Raw genomic sequence first — 11,380 nt, forward strand, 5'->3', positions numbered from 1 at the left:
ACATGCATCCCAGGGGCCAAATCCAGCCCACCAAAGGGTCCAGTCCGGCCCTTGGGATGAATTCGTGAAATGCAAAAATAACACTAAAATATTAAAAATCCTTTTAGTTCAGGTTCCACATTCAGACTACTTCAATCTGCAGTGGGCAGGACCAGTAAAATACTATCATAATAACATAGAAATAATGTCAACTTCAAATATTTCTGTTTGTAAATGTAAATATTTTCATGTATTTACACTAAAACAAAGTATAATTTGGCAAAAAAAAATGTGAATAACCTGAAATGTCTTAAGAGAAGTAAGTACAATTTTAACAATATTCTGCCTGTTACTCAATGTTTTGTGTGTTTGTAGATCCACTGTGATCTGTAAGTTATAATGTACATGTATAAATGACAAACTGAGGCAGAATATTAAAATTACACTTATTTTTTCAGTTTGTTCATGTTATTCTCATCTTTTGAAAGGATAGTTTGCAGATGTAAACCTTTTCATAATGTATATTAACTTTTTCTGCTCTAATACATAGAGAATAGTTTGGCATTGACATTATTTATATATTATTATGTTATTATTTTACTGGTTTGGCCCACTTCAGATCAAATTTAGCTGAATCTGGCCTGTGAACTAAAATGAGTTTGACACCCCTGTTGTAGAAGATGACATTGTTTCCATGTTCACTACAGAGCCTCTGAATGTGCAAATGGGTCAAAAGATGACTAACCGCATTTTTCTCCAATTATTTTTCATGTGTTGATAAGATTAATGGTGCAACAGTTATTAAATATATCAGATCAGTAGATAGTTTTGGTCGTGGATTTTTTTTAATTTTTTTTTTTTTTTTTTTTTTTTTTTTTTTATGGGTTAATATCGAAAAGCAGGTCTACTGTCGAGGTGATGTGTCACCAATGTTGCTTCTATTACGATAAAAAAAAAAAAAAAAAAAAAACGCGAATGAGCCTTACCGGCTTCCGTCGTGTCTCTTGCAGGATACCTCGTCCTGTCAGTTTCTTGACTTTTGTTTCCACCGTCGGAGCAGCTCTCACCCCGGCTTCTCTCCGTCTCCTTCGCCGTTCTTCTGGCTAATATGTCAGAGTACAACGCGGTGTCGCCGCCCGGGTCCGGGGTCCCTCTGGGCGGAGGAACACCTCTGGGAAACGGAGCAGGAGGCGACAAGAAAGATGCGTTTGCGGACGCGGTGCAGCGGGCCCGGCAGGTGTGACAGCGGCATGTCTGAAACAGGGCTGGCTAATTAGTTAGCTTAAGGACTAACGGGTTTAAACTGGAACATATAATACGTCAGTGTTGTAAGTCAAGAAAAATAACAACATACAGTTATCTGAGCAACACTAAGCAAGTGTACAATTTCATAACATTATGATCAAAGTAGAAATTACAATTTAATTTCACCGACCTGAAGGGGACATCAGTAGTGAAGAGGAGAGGTAGTCAAGTGTTCCCAAACAAAGCAAATATCTAAGACAGTGTTAAAATGTGGCCAAACATTAAATAGAGAGGCACTATAGCTAAAAGATAATAGCTGTAGCTCTAGAAAATATTAAGAGTCCACCAGAAAAAATATGAGATCATGTAGGTAGCATGTGTATGAGCAAAAAGTACATTTTTGCCCAAAGTTTCTCCCCTTTACAATTAAGATTTTTTTTTTTCTTTTTAGTTTCCAGACCTCAGATAATACAAACAAAGCAAGATCATATTCATGTTTGTTGGCAAAAAAAAGTCAGGGTTGTTTGTGTAGATCCCATTGCTTTTGCATCACTTCTACAGATATTCTTACTGTTTTTTGTTTTTTTTTTTCATTACAGTTTCCATTTAATGCATAACAAGAAGTACAATAATATATTCACTCAAGAAATTTAAGTTCCATGTCCTCATACAATAAATGATACCATCATATTTCTTGTGTCCTACAGATTACAGTTGGGTGCTTAATGCCTATTCACTATATCTTGATAGTGATATGATACTTTCTAGGCCACGTGGTTTATGTTTATAGCTTAAATATTATGTTATAAGTTATTATATTAATATTATGTATATATAAATGCTAATATAAGCACACATTTCAGGGACAGAAAAGGACAGTGTTTTCTCTAGTTTGTCATGTCATTGTCATTGTATCTTTCAGATTGCAGCCAAGATCGGGGGTGATGCTGTTCCTCCTGTGAGCAACAACACTGCATCGGATGGCTTTCCATTCACTGCTCAGAAACGGCCGCTGGAGGATGCAGGTAGTTTTGACTGGTTTTAGATGCAGAAGATATGAGTCTGGTACACACCGAGGTACAGTACTTACCTTTGTTTTTTCTCACTGGAAAGATGAGCCTGAAAGTAAGAAGCTGGCTGCACAGAGTGATGTGGATTCAACCAAAGCCCTGTGTGAGTTTTACCAGATTTCCACTTTTCCAGTATCCCTTTTCCCAAGTGTGTCTCTTTTCCCTTGTTTGTCTGTGCTCTCCATTCTTTGCTTGTGTGACCTTCTCCTTCCACATCCCCACAGTAATTCAAAACCTCTCTCTTTCTGTGTTTTCTTACTCTGTTGTCATTTCTGATGCTGATCTCAGCTATTGGTGCACAGCTTGCTGCTCTTGCACAACAAAGGTAAGATTTCACAGTTTTCACTTGCTTGTATGTGTGTGGACTTACTGTACCAGGTCAAAACCAATTCTGTATATAAACTGCATATATAAACAATACATAGTTACTTTACCTTTTCACTACCATCACCTGCTGATGATGCCAGGCCTTCGTCCATCACAGAGGAGTACACTGTTCCAGACAGCATGGTGGGACTCAGTAAGTGCAGCCCAATGCTGTTAGAGCACACATCACTCCAAACTATTCCCTCTCTGTGAAAAACTAGAACAAGAGACACTCCGAGTTTTCTCTCCTTTGTCACCAGTTATTGGCCGTGGAGGTGAACAGATCAATAAGATTCAACAGGATTCAGGTTGTAAAGTTCAGATTGCTCCAGGTACAGTATGCATGCTTTAGAATTCACCTAAATGGATTCCAGTTATATTTTTCTGTTTTGAATGCTGACGTTGGCTACATTCTGTATTTACTCTATTTGTGTATGTATCAAGACAGTGGAGGCCTTCCAGAAAGGAGTGTCTCTCTAGCAGGTTCCCATGAATCCATACAGTAAGTGTTTCAGAAATGTCACTAATAATGCAGCAGTTTACCCTGTTTATTTTGTTACTGGTCAACTTTTCTCTGACTGTAGGAATGCTAAGAGGCTGTTGGATGAGATTGTGTCTCGAGGAAGGGGTACACCTCCTTCTTCTTATCATGAGTCCACTAATGGGCAGAACGGCTCAGTTCATGAGATGATGATTCCTGCTGGCAAGGCTGGCCTTGTCATTGGAAAGGGAGGAGAGACCATTAAGCAGTTGCAGGTACATTGCTCTTGCTTTTGCCGTTTTTGTATCTTTAGTAATACTTTAATGTGTACCCAGAAACACAGTGTTCCCAGGCCTTTGTGATGTGGTGACTTTATTTCATTACAACCAGGAACACCAGATATAGTCAACAGAGAGGAGCAAAGTTATGATGTTTGATTGTGTGATAATTCAGGAGCGTGCAGGAGTGAAAATGATCCTGATCCAGGATGCTTCTCAGGGACCTAATGTTGATAAGCCATTGCGTATTATTGGAGAGCCATACAAAGTCCAGGTAAAACTGTCGCATGAGCTTACATAGTTGAAAAACACCAGTGGTCTTTGCTGCCATAACCATGATATTCTCCTTTTAGCAAGCCCAGGAATTGGTGCAGGAGATTTTGAGGGAACGAGACCATGGTGGCTATAGTGAAAGAAATGAATACAGTTCCCGAATGGGAGGAGGCATGGATGTGAGTTTGTATGAAGCAAACTTCTAAATATGACCAGTCTTTAAATGAAATCTATGAACATGAATCGTAACTAACATGGTTTCCAACTAGATCCCTGTTCCACGACACTCAGTCGGTGTGGTCATTGGGCGTAACGGAGAGATGATCAAGAAAATCCAGAATGATGCTGGGGTTCGCATACAGTTCAAACAAGGTACAACACAATAATATGATAGAACTGTTCAGTTATAGTTACATAGTATTGAATGCAACTGTTTCACTCACTAAGACAATAATAAATAATACCGAATGTATTATTTCATAAACAATACAGATGAATTAATTTGTTAAATGAGTTTTGTTTGCAATTGTTAATTATTTGAAAGTCTTAAAAATGTCCTACCTGGCGATTGTTTACCAAGGCAGCACTGGCATGGCAGGGGCATTTTTACTGAAACAAAGATTGGACAAAATTTTATACATTTATAGTAAAAATTATTTCTTCAACTTTTTCTTCCAGATGATGGGACAGGTCCTGATAAAATTGCACACATCAGTGGTCCACCTGATCATTGTGAACATGCCTCCCAGATCATCAGCGACCTCCTGCAGAGCATCAGGGTCAGGGAGGAGGGTCAGGGGGTATGGATCACAAACACATGCATAAACTGGAACAATATAAAAAAAGATTTTTTATGATCATAACTTGAAATGTAGGGAAGTATGCAAACTAGTTGTGGCAATAACAAATGGAAGAAAGCTTTACAAAGTCATAGTCTAGGTTAACGATGTTAAACAGGACTGATAAATGTGATTAAATAAAAGGGATTGTTTTGTGTACATGTGATACTGTGCCGTACCATTCTGTTGTGATTAAGATTTGTCTCCTGCATAGGGACCCTCAGGCCCACCTGGTGTGCCTTCAGGCAACAGAGGGCGAGGCGGTGGACAAGGTGGCTGGGAGCCCCCTGCTGGGGAAATGGCCTTTTCTATTCCTGCTCACAAATGTGGGCTTGTAATTGGCAGAGGAGGGGAGAATGTCAAGTCCATCAACCAGCAGACTGGGGCCTTTGTGGAAATTTCCCGTCAGCCACCTCCAAATGGAGACCCCAACTTTAAACTGTTTATCATCCGGGGTTCACCACAGCAGATCGACCACGCCAAGCAGCTTATTGAAGAGAAGATTGAGGTACTGGACATTTTGATTTCTTTCACAAGACATGGACCTCAAACAGCTGACCCAAGCTGCAATCATCCTAGAAATACCATTGAAATTCTAGGCTGGCAAGTTAATCTGATGACTGATTTTGTCCTGTGTTCCAGGGTCCTTTGTGTCCAGTTGCCACAGGGCCAGGCGGACCCGGTCCTGCTGGTCCTGCCGGTCCATATAACCCCACCCCATACAACCCTGGGCCACCACAGTGAGTAGCAACATTTATCATAGCATGGTTTTGGGGGTTGTCATAGAATCAGTGGTGTAGTGTAATAAATGAATAGAAAGTAAACACAGAATGGAAGCTCAGCTCTTAAAAAATGTTGGTTATAGTCATTCTCATCTCACTTTACGCTGGTGCAGTGATGTTGATGTTTCTCTTTGAATAAATCAGTTGTCTGCAGTGGTTTTATGTCGGCTTTTGGTATCACCTCAGCTTGCTTCAAACCTCAAACCTCAAACCAAAAACTGATATGATGTATAGAATTATCAGAAACCTACTGGGTATCTGTTGCTATTCACAGCTTCTGGAAAACAAAAAAAGTCAAGTAAAGGCTTCCAAGTCCAGCTGAGCCGGTGTCATTCACTAGGAAAGGGCTATTAACAGTCAGCTGCAGAAAATCATTTGTTAACTGTCTCTTTAGCTTTACTTGGGTATATTATCAGGACAAAGGTTCTTAAAAGGTTTTAATTTAATATTTTTCTTCCCCAGTGGTGGTCCTCCAGGTCCTCAGTACACTCCTCAGGGTTGGAGCAACACCTATCAGCAGTGGCAGCCCCAGGCACCCCATGACCCAAGTGAGTCACATCTAACTTCAGCTGGGTTTTGTGAATCCGTAAATTTTATTTCTGCTCATTTTAGAAAGTCGATCTTCTACGTAATCACACATCAAATCATCTCCCTTCAGTTACTTATATGGGCAGATGCTTTATTTAAAGGTTCAGTGTGATGATCTCAGGAGACTGAGCTGTTTAAATCTACAGAAGGGAAGTGTTGGCTCTCGTGGAGTTCACCATGTTTCTATGGCAGCTTAGGATGAACTTTATCCTCTTTTTTTTCCAGTTTAAGATACTTTGCTGTCACCTACTTTACTGGAGAGGGGGCCAGTTATTATCGCCTTACAAAATGTATTATAAAATATGATAGGCTCACTCTCACTAGTAGCTTCATCCACATACAGTTGCGGAAAAAAAATATTAGACCACCCTTGTTTTCTTCAATTTCTTGTTCATTTTGATGCCTGGTACAACTAAAGGTACATTTATTTAGATAAATATAATGATAACAACAAAAATAGCTCATAAGAGTTTAATTTCAGTGCTGATATCTAGCCATTTTCCATGTTTTCTTGATAATAACCAAAATCACTTAAATTCTTATATCAATAGCTATGGCATTGTACTGCCAAAAACAGTGCTTTTAGGCATTCCATGTTTTCTTTTCTCTCTGTTTTAGTCACATGATACACACAGGAGTTAGTACTTGATTGCATAACTATTTTTGATGACTTTTGATGGTCTAATAGACTGTATGTTTCAAGTAAATTATGGTCTTTGTTTTATAATAGATTTACATTTTGTTGTTGCTTCTACCAAACAAAATTGAACTCCCTGAGTCACATTAAGTGTGTTTATGTATTTCCCCACCCTTTCCCCTATATATCTACTGTATTTGTTCAGTATTTTACTTTGATTTTTACTCTCTCACTTATGCTTAAGTTGATTGTAGCTAGTAGTTGGGTATGGATAATTTGATACTGATAAGCTTGGTTAGAGATAGTTGTATAGCTTTTTTGGAAATGACCTAGATATGTGCTGAGAGAAGTTTCTTCTGGGGATTACACAGTGGCTGTTGACATACATAAATGCGTACAAACACATTTTCTTTGTTTAATTTAATCCCATGTTCTTCTGGATCAGTTCCTTTTTGTCCTTGGTTTTACAGGTTCTATCATATTTTTTCACTTCCTGTATAAACTCAAGCTCATATTTGTTTTCCTCCTGCCTTCTTCCCATCTACAGTCCTGGCTCAAGAAGGGTCGGTCCTTCATATTACCATCTTCCTCATCCTATATTTTGCTTATAGTGCTGCTTCTTTTCCTACATTCAGGATTGCTTACAAAAATGTAGCTTTTGTGGATGCTACCACCTAAATTACCTAAATTATTGAAGTAGAGTGATTTTCGATAATATCTAGTGGTGAAGTTGCAAATTACAACCAACTGAAGACCTACCTACACGCTCCTTTACAGAGGTGGCAAATAATGAGCCATTAGAGACAGTGGTTCTTGTGTTCATTCTTGGCTTTTTGTTACGGGATAAATAACTCTGGATGCCTTCTGCTATAAAACAGAAGAATAGGAGGAGGAAGTCCATTCAGAGCTGCTGTGCAACATGGTCAGGGGAACCCGCTCCCTCTGTTGATACAAACATCTCTATTATTAAAAAAATCATATTAGTTCTTATTTTTGTGTGATTTTACTGTAATGCAAACTTAATTATGAGTGTTATATTCCACTTCAGCAGTCAGATCCCCTTAAATCCCCCTAAATCCTCCACTATCTTTAACCCTAGGATGATCAACAGGAGAACTGATGGAAATGTTGACGTGTTTTCCCAGAGCAGCTCTGGCTAACCCTGTCTTTGTTTTCCCCCTGGTCTCCAAGCCCGGTCTCCAGGCCAGTAGCAGGGGCTCACCCTCACCCAATGAGGACCTCACCCCCTCCACCCTGCATCTTTTCTAGGCAAGGCAGCAGCCAATGACCCCAACGCAGCCTGGGCGGCCTACTACGCTCAGTACTACCAGCAGCCGTCTGGGGCTGTGCCAGGCCAATACGCTGCAAACCCACCTGGAGGGGCCCCGGCATCAGGTGACCAGAACCCGCCGGCACAGAACCCAGGGAGCCAGCCAGACTACACCAAGGCCTGGGAGGATTACTACAAAAAGATGGGTGAGACTGCTAAGGAAGTACTCATGCTCCTGCTAGTACCATGAAATATATAGTGGTGAATCATTCAGTGGATTTAAACAAAATAATGTTGATCTCAGTCTGGTCTCACTCTCAGCCCAGGCTGGTAGTTCTGCTCCTGGAACAGCAGCTGCAGTTCCAGCACCAGCAGGGGGCGCTGCATCCACAACAGGAGCCCAGCCGGACTACAGTGCAGCCTGGGCAGAGTACTACAGGCAGCAGGCTGCCTACTATGGACAGACCGGACAGGCCTCGAACCAACCCCCCACTCCACAGCAAGGACAGGTTGGTACAGAAGTTGGTTTTCATCTGCATTTGGAACATGCTTCCATATTTCTGTAGGATTGTTTGTCTGTTGTATCTAACATTTAGGATTCAGTTACACTGGTTAAAAATACCAGATTTTACCTGAATGTTTTTCCAATGTGTGCTGAATTGAACATCGAGCCCAATGAAAAATTAAGCAGTAGAGTCCATCAGCTTGTCTCAGAATTTTTTTAATACACTGTTGCGCATAAAGTTGAAATAAAATATTATTACCTCTTCTCATTAAATGATTGTTACAATGTGATTTTATCTTGGTAGATAAATTGTAACTCGAACTCTCATTGTACCTGGTCAAGGGTGATTACTAATGTGCATAAGTGGGAATAAAAAGAGGAATGTGTCTGAAAACAACATTATTCCAACTTAATGGGCAACGGTGTATTTCAGACACAATCTCTTGTGATTGTGGTTTGTGACAGTTTCCCACTGTAGAACCAACATTAATCATTAATATGTTTAGTTGAAGTTTGTTAGTACCTTCACCACACTCATTACATACATCACCAAAACTGTGTAGGAAGAAAATCATCTTGTGATCATCTCATCTGTTCATATGCTTTTAACATGTGTTCAGTTATTTGATCATAACAAAGAGCTTCATCACTGACTTGAAAATTGTGCCCCACTTACCCAAATGAATCCCAAGCTGAATTTACTTTCTGGTACTGAAAGTATCTAAATTTTGATTATTTACAATTTAAAGAACATAGCTATATTTTGAGTTATATATAACTAAAAACCCTGACTTGTTGGATAACTTTGATTGATTTAGGTAAAATTAGATGTTTTTCCTCCAGTAGCAGACATTTTTTAAACCCCGTGTTATACTATAAGCACTATATTTTTAAGTTTGCAAATGATTCTATAGTGTCTTTTTTTTTTTGCTTTCAATAATTTTCTAGATGCCGTGAAAGAGCATGACAGAAGATCTCTGATGCTAAAGAGAAGTAGGAAGAAAAAGAAGTGGATCCTGAACGTCAGACTAAAGTTTAAGCTGTTATGTTATATTTATTTGTTGTTGTGTGGAGAAATGAAACCTATACTCTGCACTGTTTTCATAAAAAACAGGAACTGGTTAAATATTTCCTGTGCTTTGCTGCTAAGGGGGAGGGAGAAGACTGATAAACACATTTGACAGGTACACACTCATCACAAAGCTTGTCATTGCCTCTGCATATACAGCCATAATATACATACACTGAGACCTCGTCCTGTTTATTTGGCAGATGCGAAGAGAATGAGTTGCTAATATATCCTCCTTATATTTTTATTTCCTCTTAACACTTGTACATCCAGGTTTTAAAGCACTTACCTTTATATCCCAGTGTTAAATAAGATGACTTGCACACAGTTATTGTGTATCTGTTACTGGTAATAAACCAGAAAAAATATTTTTAAATCTCATTTGATTGGATTAATTGTTTTATTTTAAGTATTATTAATTTGTCTGATGACTTTCACATGGTGTATGGATAGGAGTATTTGTACTAGTGTGAGTGAGCCAACATGCAACATTAAAAGAGTATGTGCGAGCACTAGTATTCGTTAAAAGGTACCAGAGGATGAAAGTAAAACATTTAAAAGTGAGACTCAACAGTAGGAAACGTACGAGCCGTTTGGGGTATAGTGGTTAAACCCATTTATAAATGTTCACATGTGTACGTTAAAAGGATTGAGACCATGATAGGTATTCTTAATTCTGGTATCTTTGCTGATTCCTAGGATTTTTGCAAATTAAACCAGATTATGCACCTCTGGGATATAAGTGGCTTCTAATTTACAGCCCTTCCATAAGCACCAACCTCCAAACCATTATGTTTGTTAATTTACTAGTGTTATTTTTTAGGTTTCTGCCATTCTAATTTTATATTTAATTGCTTCTTGTCACACATCTGTCTGCAGTTTAGGTACATTTTCTGCATTTTCAAATCAAATGGCAGATATTGTTTTACATCCATTACAGAAAGAAAATGTTTTTCAGATTCGGTTTGTTTGGTATTCGTATATTATTTCTTCTTTCCTATTTGTATTGCCTCCAGTGGGATGTAAACTACAACAAAAATGTAAAACACTGACACATGCTGCTAGCAGACATTAACCTCAACTGCACTTTGTCTTTGTAACTGTTATGTAGTGTAGCATTTTCCTTGTGGGATCATTGTGTCCTGTAGTACATGCAGTACAGGCTTTCTGGAATATCACGTAAGGCTGCATTTATAACAACACAGTCCCTGTGCAGTTTGACGTTGCAGTTAAAACATCTTACATCAAGGCTGCATGTGTTTGTATTTATAATTTTTTTTTTTAAAGAATTCCAGTTTTCTATTATGTTTGCCTTCATTTTGTCATTGATAGTGGATAAAGGAGTGGAGTAGAGTCTTCCAGTGCGTCTCTTTAAAAGATATACTGTATATTGTATTTATCATTCAGCAATATAAGGGTTTGGATTTATAGAGTTGTATCAGGTATGACTAATGTATTATTTGGGAGCAGTGTTAATATCATTAATAAATGACCACCAGCAGCAATATTCTGAATTAAAAAGAGGTAAAATAACTTCCAAATGTGTGCTGAAAATGTCGTTCTCTGGAGGTAAAACACAACCTGTGATCAGACACAATGAGATGAGAAAATCACCACTAGGTATCAATATTAGTCTTCCAATTTACCAGATTGGGCTACAAAGGTAAAACCAGTTAGTTAAATATGTCTCAAAAATGGTCTTTTTTGGAAAACAGCCACTGAAATTCTTCAGTTTTACATTGTGCAGCAGCTCATATTAGTTCAACACATTAAAATGAGACACTATAATCAGGGTTCCTGCAGGTTTCTACAAGTTAAATTTAAGACCTTTTTAAGACTATTTAGAACAGAATTTAATACCCATTTCACAGCCTATTTCAAGGCCATACTGGCAGAAATTTGTGACTCCCAGAAGTTAGGAAATTGTATTTATTTTCTCCAATGGCTGGATTCCCACTGTTCTGGTCATTTCTAAACAGGGGCTGCAAAGTTTGTGAT

The 11,380-nt window shown here is 38.6% G+C and overlaps 1 protein-coding gene across 3 annotated transcripts; it reads left to right on the forward strand.

Annotated features, from left to right (window-relative positions):
• Positions 1-979: 979 nt before the first annotated feature.
• On the forward strand, positions 980-10,916 carry LOC115423414 (far upstream element-binding protein 2-like). 3 transcript variants are annotated; one of them, XM_030140196.1, is made up of 18 exons: positions 980-1,216; positions 2,147-2,249; positions 2,338-2,397; positions 2,583-2,619; positions 2,762-2,814; positions 2,921-2,992; positions 3,105-3,162; positions 3,245-3,416; positions 3,595-3,693; positions 3,773-3,871; positions 3,962-4,064; positions 4,371-4,492; positions 4,746-5,039; positions 5,174-5,271; positions 5,776-5,861; positions 7,808-8,014; positions 8,130-8,329; positions 9,262-10,916. In XM_030140196.1, exons 1-18 carry the CDS (start codon positions 1,088-1,090, stop codon positions 9,268-9,270), a joined length of 2,001 nt encoding a protein of 666 aa, XP_029996056.1. In that variant the 5' UTR covers positions 980-1,087; the 3' UTR covers positions 9,271-10,916. The 3 variants fall into 3 exon arrangements, with proteins under 3 accessions (XP_029996056.1, XP_029996057.1, XP_029996059.1); XM_030140197.1 differs by having other exon boundaries at positions 8,130-8,317; XM_030140199.1 differs by lacking the exons at positions 8,130-8,329; positions 9,262-10,916 and having other exon boundaries at positions 7,730-7,945.
• The last annotated feature ends 464 nt before the right edge of the window (positions 10,917-11,380 follow it).

Source organism: Sphaeramia orbicularis, chromosome 8 (assembly GCF_902148855.1).
Source record: "Sphaeramia orbicularis chromosome 8, fSphaOr1.1, whole genome shotgun sequence".
Classification (NCBI taxonomy): domain Eukaryota; kingdom Metazoa; phylum Chordata; class Actinopteri; order Kurtiformes; family Apogonidae; genus Sphaeramia; species Sphaeramia orbicularis.

Coding starts and splice junctions, on each gene's coding strand:
- LOC115423414 (XM_030140196.1), top strand. CDS start 1,088: ATGTCAGAGTACAACGCGGTGTCGCCGCCCGGGTCCGGGGTCCCTCTG. Junction 2,250..2,337: donor ACGGCCGCTGGAGGATGCAG/GTAGTTTTGACT, acceptor CTCACTGGAAAG/ATGAGCCTGAAAGTAAGAAG. Junction 2,620..2,761: donor GCTGCTCTTGCACAACAAAG/GTAAGATTTCAC, acceptor TGATGATGCCAG/GCCTTCGTCCATCACAGAGG.